The sequence below is a fragment of the Corvus brachyrhynchos genome, unplaced genomic scaffold, assembly GCF_000691975.1.
Source record: "Corvus brachyrhynchos isolate BGI_N302 unplaced genomic scaffold, ASM69197v1 scaffold114, whole genome shotgun sequence".
Lineage (NCBI taxonomy): Eukaryota > Metazoa > Chordata > Aves > Passeriformes > Corvidae > Corvus > Corvus brachyrhynchos.
In genome coordinates, this window is record NW_008238337.1 from 7,381,303 (window position 1) to 7,391,385 (window position 10,083).

General features: G+C 37.9%; 1 protein-coding gene across 1 annotated transcript in view; it reads right to left on the minus strand.

The window, feature by feature from the left end:
• Positions 1-4,183: 4,183 nt before the first annotated feature.
• The window catches only part of RANBP1 (RAN binding protein 1), a 9,329-nt gene continuing 3,429 nt past the window's right edge, over positions 4,184-10,083 (minus strand). Inside the window, exons 4-6 of the mRNA XM_017734734.1 lie at positions 8,992-9,120; positions 7,018-7,083; positions 4,184-6,092 (exon numbers count right to left, since the gene is read on the minus strand). Coding sequence (XP_017590223.1) covers positions 5,968-6,092; positions 7,018-7,083; positions 8,992-9,120 — 320 coding nt within the window. The 3' untranslated portion in view covers positions 4,184-5,967. The remainder of the gene's footprint in view (positions 6,093-7,017; positions 7,084-8,991; positions 9,121-10,083) is intronic.

Below are 10,083 nucleotides of genomic sequence, written 5' to 3' on the forward strand. Positions count from 1 at the left end.
CAGGCATGTCTCAGAATTGCTCTCCTGGAACACCTTTATTTCAAGGACTGCAGTTTCTGGATTCACACTACCTTATGAGCATGCCAGAAGATTCTGGCAGCACTGAGGTAAACAGCAAAGGCAGCAAAAGAGCAATCTAAAAATAATCTAGCAGAGCATGGCTAGTAATTGCATGTCTTCTTGCAAGATTTTACTCTGAGGTTTTACCCCAAAGGAGGAAGGGCCAACCACAGAAGTTGTGTTGGAGCCACATGGCAGGGTACCCCTCTCGGAGCTGGTAAGATGAAAGGAAACTCACAACAGAGCAAGAATCAAGAAAGCCATGCAATTTTCATATCAAGTCATGGCACTAATTTTAGCTGGAAATCTTAGCTACGTGATTAAGAAAATTCTTTTATTTTGCACACTTGAAAGTACTGAAAATCCCTGGAATATTTTATTGGTCACTTGCAAGTTAGCTCCTAGCTTGTATTTGCTGTTGCCATTAAACAGTGACCACAATAAATAATTATACTTTTCTTACTACAACAAATGTAGTTGCCAGCCCTTGTAGTATTCGTGACCTGCAAACTGTTCAGGGTCACTGGGAGAACCCTCAAGGATCACCAATTTGTTGTTTAATAAAAGCTGGTTTTCCCCTCTAATGTGCAGTGCTCAGAACAGAGCCATCTGGATCATCTTGTGCTGCACAGTGCTGCCAGAAAGTGCCAGACAGTTCTAGGTACGAGCCAGGCCTAGTAAGTTACCCACTGGAACTTTAATTTGACAATTTTCATTTAGTTGTTCATTTCTTACCAGATAAATCAAGAAATTATTGCCTAATGATGACTTTTCAGTAGCCTTAACAGATATACCACAAAATTTTCTAGATGATTCCAATAGATATTTTTCATGGGATGGCTTTTGCTCAGAACAGAGATGGAGTATTTCCCAACAGCAGTGATGAGGCATGTCAAGTTTCATTTACTATGAGACTTTGGTAACTCTGCAGACTGATTCTTAAATGATCCCCACAAAAAACTACTTACATCAGAATGAGGTAGACCTCCAGTTTTAAAGATTCACTAACCATCCTGTTTAAAACCATTACTTAAGTGCAATTCTCCTCCTCTAGAATGAAATATCACTCTAAATGATGCTGCTGAAACTCTGCAAGCCAACAATGCTCATAAACCAGCAAACAAGATGTTAAAACTGATAAGCACTGTTTATATGAAACAATGTTAACTTTAATTAGAATAGTTAGAATAGCTTGAGAAATACCCTCCAAACATACAAAATATTCAGTCATTTTAATGTCTAATCCATCTTTGTTGATGTTTACAATAGCCATAATTGCTTTTATGGAAAAACGTAACTACTTGAAATGAGGCCAGCCAGCACAACATGAATAGGCAAGAGCTCATGACACCATTAGCTTCTCTGTTAGGTCATAAGCAAATTGCACATCTTGATACAACAGTTCATATCTACAATACAGTGAATCAGCTGATGTCAGTTTGTAGAGTCAAGACTGATAAACAACGAGCTGCACTTTTCCAGCTTGAAAGCTGGAAACATGTTTAAGACTGTAAAGCTGGTGAAACACTTGCAGTAGTCAGACACCTTCCACAAAGGAAGTTTGCTGCACGTAACATCTGATCCAGATTTGTGCCAGCACCTTCTTTGTACTTAAAACATTACATTGGTGTAACAGAAAATACACCCCACAAACATTACCTGTACCATTAATACTTTACAAAAAACCATCTGATCTGATGTATGTTGCATTTTCACTAGGAGACTATAGCAAACTGGTTTGACAAGTCTTCCAAATATGAACAGGTCTTAAGTCAGTGGTTGGTGTCGAATGTGACTTAAGTGGACAGATATTCCATACTTAAATTTGCATATTATAAAAATACAGTGGGCATAAATCTAATGCATAGCTGTAGGTACTAACACTACTCAGCTCTTAAATATTAGGAAGATGTTTGCTCCTGTGCTTGTCAGTTTTCACAGCCTCAAGATTTATTTCCTTATTCTTACTTGCTCAAGCTGCTTACTTGAGAAGCACCTTGTTTTCACAAGCACTAGAGTCTTGACAAATCACTTGCATGTAGAATCCATTCTACAGCTGATCATTTCAAACTTTTCTTCATCAAGCAAACCACTTCTGATCTGTTGCAGTTAAGTTTTCCTTAGCTCCTTACTCTGAAAATGATACTGTCAAAGATTTAGCTAAGGTTGGTAAAAAACTGGTAATTCCTTTTCTTTCTATTTTCAAGAGTAATTCTAGCTAAATCTAATTAGGAAGACCTTTAAAATAGATCCTAAATAAACCATCATAAAATAAAATAAAATCCTTTATACACACCTCACTTCACTGAACTAGTGTAAGTTTACACATGAACTCAGCAATGTAAAAACACTTTGAAATTAGTTTGGCTAATCAAAATTAAGACATTGGCTTGCCATGGACACCTCAGAAAATACAGCTTGCTAGAAACAACCTGGAGCAGCCAGGACAGATGGGTGTCCTGGGAACAGGAGGGCATAAATAAAGACAGCAAAGGGAAGTTAACTGGAGAGGTTTAGGGTTGTTAAAATAACCACCCACTGTTTAAGGACTTGGCACTGAAAGCCAATGGCAATTTGTACAGATCAAAAACCAGCAGGGCAGTTTATAATGTAATCTCCACCACTGTCTCCATTTCTACACAAATAGGTGCAATTTAATATTACTGAGGTGCCAAGCTGAGTTTTCTGAACTCTGATTCGGAGTCTTTTCTTTAGAGAAAAGTTTCTAGCAACATTTTTCACTGAATTATGTGAAGGAATGCACGGAGATGGAGCAGCACAAGGCCCAGCATTGCTGAGGAGCATCAGAGTTCAGCACAACTCATTGTGATCCACACACAGCATCCACCAGAGGACACAACACTCTCAAAGAGGTAACAACTCTTAGCAATAAAATCCAAAGAACTACTCAGACTGATTTTTTTCCCCCTTTACATACAGCTTTAAGCATGTTGCATCAAAATTAAGAATTTACAACATTCTCCTATCTGCATAGCGTTGAGAAGAATTTTAATTTTCTGAGTTTTTGGTATCACTGAGAACTTGTGTTTGATACAAGCTACCTTATTATACAGGAAAAAAAATATCGACATTTAGTGTTAAAACAACAAATTGGGAGTGTTTGCAATTTGTGAATGAGAGATTTAGTATCATTAATACAAACTTACTCCTGGAGAAAAAAACCCCCAACAGATTAGTGTAGTCTTCAAAATAATTAACATGGAATCTAGAGAGAACTATTTTAAATTCATTTCTATAATAAGTAGACTTCTTTAAGACCTGAACTACCTGTTAAGAAGGTATTCTTTTGATGCTTGTCCACAGTTAACAATTTCTAAGTTGAATTCATCACTCAGGAATCCTCAGACATTCATCCATTCAGCATATACACAAAACCATTAGTACCATCAAAGGCTGGGTCATTAAGCCTGGCTATATAGCATCTTTCTAAACCTGAAGCAAGCAGAAAATTTGTACAAATTGCAGACTTTAGCACCCAACAATGCTTTACTAACCCTATTGTATTTTCCTTCTTTATCAAACATGGAATAAAGCTTTTAAAAAATCTTCACTTGGCAGCCTACCTTACCTGTAGGAAAGTTTAATCATTAGAATAACTTGTACAAAAAAAAAAAGGTGTTATTTCACCGAGATAATTTTAAAAATACTTACTGCTTTTTAATGTGTAGAACAGCTAAAGCAACCAGAATATTGACTGACCATCCTTTAGTTTAGAGGACTAAAGTATTCTTCAGCCCAATGTTACCTAGAGAAATGATTTTACTGAGTGGTCTCTCTTAACTTTGCTCTTTGAGACTGCAGACTTGCAAGGATGGTTGCAATCCATGAACTGTAAACACAGATCAGTTAACTTAAACAGGAATGGAAATGTCTTGAAGTCATTTAAGGATGCTGAAGTAAGAGGGGAAGAGAGGGTAATAACATTAAGCAGGAGTCATCAATAACCAATATTAAGACAAATTAAGTCATTCAGGTGCTGCCCCCCCTCTTCTGTACAATGTTTGACAGTGAAATGCAACTCACCCATTTTGCTGCCTTCATCACTTTGCCCCTGAAGACTAAAAATGCATTCCCAGTATGAATTCTCAAAATAAAAAGCAAATCCTTTAAATGAAAATTTAAGTTTATTTTGAAATTTTTAAGTCATTTCTATCAATTTAGACACAGTTTGACATTATCAGATCATTTACAATGATTCATGGATAAAGATTTGGCTTTTACATTCAAATGTTAAATACTTCAAAATAGCTTTGTCTTGTTATTTCCAAACCAGAAACACTAAAGAGCATTTTGTTTTGCCTTTCAACCATCTTCGTTAATTAACAGACTTTTGATATCTGCTGTAGTTCAAGGGGAACGTGCAAAACACCAAAGGAATTATTTTGTTTGAATGAAGTGAGTACCTGAATTACAGTTCCAGATTTAAGACTCGTTCACTGTAGCATCAAAAGGCAGTGCTAAGAAAAAAGACGTGATTTTTTTTTTTTTAAAAATATATTTTCCTCAGGTACACTGCAGAACCTGACTGAGCTAAAAGCCTCTTTATGAAGACAAAAAGGTCTTGCTATCCCATGTTAACATCATTCAGTCTTACAGTTTAGCAAGTTTTGTCCAGTTTTCATAATTATTTTGGAAACTATTATAAAATTTCATCTCTATCCTAACACAATCCTTGTATTAGTGTTTAACAACAAAATTCAATTTATCTATTAGACTTAATTCTGTTGATTTTATTGCTTACTAAAGTTTATTTTCTTACTCTCTAGCACTAATTTGAAATTGGATAAACTAAAAACATTTGCAGGGAAGAGATTTGATCAATTTGCCCATTCTGGCAAGGAGGGTGTCCCTCAAGCATGTGCACCATAATTAACTGTTCCAAAATGAATTCCAGACTGCTGCTCTCCAAGAGGGACAGCCTCCCTACCAAGCATCTGAGAAGTTCAAAACTCCTCTAGTTTGTAAAAACAATGAGCTCCAAAGCCCTGGGAAAAAAGCTTATACATTTTAGACCTATAACAACAACAGGCTGGCAAGGGGAATGTCACAGGAAGGTACTCAAACAGCTCAGATTCCTTTGCATACACCTCAGCGTAACAGGCTGCTGCTGCTGCCTTCAGTCAGCAACAGCACACCATGGAAGATCTGGGACAACAGCAGGAACTGTCTGCTGGAATCAAGCCTTTGTACTATTAACAAATTTGGGGCAGGGGGAAGCACAGATTTTGTTTTGTAAGAGGGAAATGCTTCTCAAATCTGACATAATACATATTTGTCCCCCACCTTTATTTTCACTGTCTGATGGATCATCATCAACAGTGTGCCAGAAATGCTCTTACTGCCTGATTCCAGAAGCCTGCTGTGTTTCAAGAAGCACAGGCACATTCCCTGCTCAGGTACACACAGCAGCAGGTGTGAAAGGTCTGTTACATTACAGTTTAGAAGCCATACAAGAAACACAAATGCAATCCTAATCTTCCCTGCTGACAAAGTCTGTTAACCTACTTAATCCACAGGAATGATGATATGTAGCTCAATTAAACATGTGTATTCATAAGCCTTTACAGTATACAGAAAACTCAGTTCTGTCCCCTGATGCGGTTTTCAAGTTTGTTTTATTCACTCTTTTGGATGACTATAAATAAGTGTTTCCACTATGGAAAAGAAAGTTAGCACAGTACATTTTCATGACTGGGGAATGAATTTTTCTGAAGACACCTTCCAAAGGGCAAAAGCTTAGAAAAAACAATGTGAATGTTGAATTCAGTTCCATATAAAGTCCCTTGTAAAAATTAAAAAAAAAAAAAACCAACCAAAAAAAACCCAAAAAAAAGGAAAAGAAAAAAAGAAAAAAGTAAAGGAAAAACTGCAAGGCCCAGGATGATTTTATTGCTTTTCTTCAGTTTTTTCCTTGGTCTCTTTCTTCTCAGATTCTCTGCTCTCTTCTTTTACAGAAAGCTCTTCTAGTTTTTCAGCAACTTTATCAGCACTATCATTTTTGTCTGTGCCTGCTAAAAGATTGGTTAGGAAAAATGTTACATACAGGCAGTAATGGATTTCCCTGTTAGAAAGAGTAAAGACAGAGGGTGAGGGGGGTGGGGAGAGACAGCTGGTATTGGACAAAAATTAAGATATTCTTCACTGACCACTGGAGTGACTCATTCCATTTCTTTTCCTCTGGTAATTACTTCAGATGTCAGAATTCAAGAAATACCACTCGTATATGTTAATCACTACATAAGGGCTTAATCACAGGGACTGAGCAGTGTGTAACATCTGGCCAGCTGTGCTGCTACCAATAAGGTATCCAGACAAGTCCTTAGCTTCTTGTCATCTTAACCAAAAAAAGCAAAGCCAAGTTCTCCAGTTTGAAATTGGGGAATAGGAATTCTTAAGACTGGAAAACTCCAATCTAAGTATCTCGAAGAACATTGACTGCGGTAGTTTGTTCTTAAGATGGAAATGTTTATTATATTTACATGGTGGGACACCTTGTCACACAGGCAATTCTAAAGGGAAGTGCAATAATCTATTAGAGACTTGTGAACAACTTCATACACATTAACAGCTATAAGAAAACATTAAATATTATACTTGCATGATTATACATTTGTGAAATTTGGGAAAGGGACCTGCAAGGAAGAAAGAGCACTGTGGCTGCAGTGTTCACAGTTCATTTGTGTACTATAAGCCACAAATACTTCCTTGGTAGCCTTTCCAAAGCAGCGATGTCCCAACAGCAACTGTAACAGCCTTCTACAGGAAAGAAGGCCATCGTCACTCCTGTGAGCTCTTACTCTCGCAGACAGAAAAGCACCTGAACTGAAGGCTGCAGTTCAGCACAGAGTGAGTCTGCTGGAACACGACACTCCAGGGTACTGCAACCACTCACACAGCTCAGAAATGTGGCACCGAGTTACACTGAGACTACCTTACCTTTCTTTGCTTTCTTGCCTACTTCGTTCCTGCATTCTTCAAATTTTGCCTTGAATTTCTGTGCATCTGTTTCAGTAAAGATAAAATATTTTTTCATTACTTTTACTGCCTCACAACATTGAATACTTCTAATCTGGAAGAAAGATACCCCAGGAGAAGCTTTGTGTAAACAAAATTTTTAGGGACTTATGAAGTAGTCTAGTAAATCATACAAGATGCAAAATTCTTCAATCGCATCTTTGTGCAACAGCAATTTATCTTCTTCAGCAAGTTTACTAAAGCGGCTTATTTTGCAAGATACTCAAAATGTAATGCCAGCAGGAGCTGTTCTGTAGTTATTGCAACTCCCAGCTGTCTGTAGCCTAAAGGAATAGGAATACGATGTCAGAGACTGCTAATACAACTATACGTATGCAGAAGACTGAAGATTAGCTTTGAACTGCTATCCTTGCCAGCTACATTATACCCCAAGAGTTTTCCACACCCTGACCATAACTGGGGTTCTTAGCATCAGCAAAGGAAGATAATGCCTGTTTCACCAGTACAGCATTCAGACTCTGTACCCAAGGGCTATTCCTCACTACAAAAGCCGACAATGCATAATCTTCATTACATTCTAAGCCACCACTCAATTCAACAACCATTCCAAGCAGCTGATCAAATTTCAGTAATGTTTCTACACAAGTAATACAAGCAACAAGAGACTGGCCAAGGAGCTTCCTGACAGCAGAACGACCAAGGTGGTACTAGCCTGCTATCCCAGGCTGGTCTGGCTGACCACAGGAGGTCACTGTTGCCCCACAGGCATTCTGAAGGCACTTTGTAACTGGTCCAGGAAGTGTTTGTATCGATTCCTTTTCAAGCATCTCAAACAGGAGAGACACCTGAAGGACAAATTTATGTCTCTTCACCTGTCATCTGCTTAGTCAGTACTGCAAAGGGCAAACAGGAAGAAAGGAGTACTCCTTTAAGGCAGAACATTCAATAAGCTGAACAGCCTCTACCAGAAAGACGGAAAGACTTCTCAGAGATGAGCAAACAGTTAGCCTTTAATTTCCTTCTGGATCATGAAGCAAGCACTAAGCAGGTGGACCAGAAAGGTTTGTCTAACTAAACAATATAACACCGGAGACTTAAGGCAAAGGAAAAAGACAAGATATACTAAGTTCTTTCCTGATGTAGTCAAATCCATCAAGTTTTAAAATACACAACCACTTTATGATCCATCTAGTACGTAGGGAGAAAAGGAAGCTAACACACTAAACTTGTGTGGCAAATTGTAAAGCAAGAAATGCAACACTTTTTCATTTTGCTTCTTTAAAAAAAACCCAACCAAACCAACAACAAAACAACATAAACCCCCTCTGCCCATAAACACTTCTTTGATTTAATCCCAGCTGATCCATTACTAGTTACTGTTCTGGTACTCGGTGTAGTCACTCCAGAAAAAGCCACCGACTAGTTTGATGGGTCTGACTAGCACTTTTCACTGAGGGTTCCATTTAATCAAAACAAAGATACTACATACTTCATTAGAAAAAAACCAACCCAGATGTTCTGCTAATGCAGACAGACCAGAAATATCAGGTCAGGATTTCCTTGTTTCTAATGCAAAAATCTAATCTTAACTACAATGGAGCACCCGAATTAAATGAAAGTAAGCTGCACATGAATCTCTTAACTGCTTTTAGTTTTATTCTAATTGGCATTGCACTTACATGAAATGGTTTATGTTAAAAAAGGGCCTAGGGCAGAAACAGTACAAATATTACTGCAGACCTAATTACTTCACTGTTTGTCAACAGATGTGGTTAAGTGATTAACAAACTTCTCTCAGATAAAGAATTAATTAGCTAACACTACCACGAAGGGGTGAGATACAGCATGTCTCAACAATGGTTTAGAGCAGTATTCAGGCAAGCAGGGTAACATAACAGTTTACAATCAGTGTAAGTTCAGTGCCAGTCCACTCACTCTCTGCGTTTAGAAATCGGATTGCCAGAAGTTCGGGCTTGGGACTTTCATCTGCAAAGTCAGCATGTGTGTTCCAGACCCATGCCCTGTCGCTCCCAGCGTTAGGCTTCAGCTCCATTAAGGGTGTGACTGAAAGGAAAGCATTAAAAGATGTACAGAGCACAATAGTAAATGTTTTCCACATCAGCCTCCATAAATCTCAGTGACAACGGGCTGTGATGGTTACGTAAAGCACTTGACACAGAATTTCTCTGGGATAAGTACAAGACAATGGTGCCCATGTGTATTTTTCCTTACACTGTCAAATAAAATGATGCAAGACCGTTACTGTGTGAGAGGATGCTGGATTCACTACTGTTAGGAAAGAGAGTTTAATTCAATTTTTGTTTAAAACAGATGACTGTGATACTAAGAGATGCAATCACTGAGCACAGCTCTGAAGTACAGGCAAATGATTTAGGAGGAAAAGGCATCCAGACAAACAACACTCATTCTTCTTTTGCACACCGAAACTACCACCAAAATTAATTTTAAAAAACACTATTCCTACAATTAGTCATCAGGTTAATTCTCTCTCCCATCATTTTAAAACTGTACTACAAGATATTACAGAATTCTGCAGTGCTGCAAAGTGTTCAGTGTATTTTCAATCTGTTTGCTCCCTTCCAGTAAATGGGGCCCTTTCCCACCAAGACACTACAATTACCTCACCTGACTGACTCGAGAAGTTGAAATGTTACTTCACACAGTACCTTAAGACTTTGTACATTACAGACATGCAAAGTATAAGCAGGGCTTTTTTTCTGGGTCCTGTCTAGTTCAGGAGAAATCTGAAGAGTCTACTCCCTTCCCTGCATTTTTAAAATCTAGAGATCAAAATACATTTTGCTCCATTTAATGCTTTGCAAAAATGAAGAGAGTCCTTTTGTCTGACTGTGAGTCAGCATAAATTCAATAAACAAGTCTATATGGAGAGCAGCTTTTCCATGAAAAAAACCCTAAACAACTTTTGACATGAATACTACAAATTCATCAATTCTGTTTTGCATATGTGCAACATTTATTTCCCTAAACAAAAGGTTTACTCCTGCT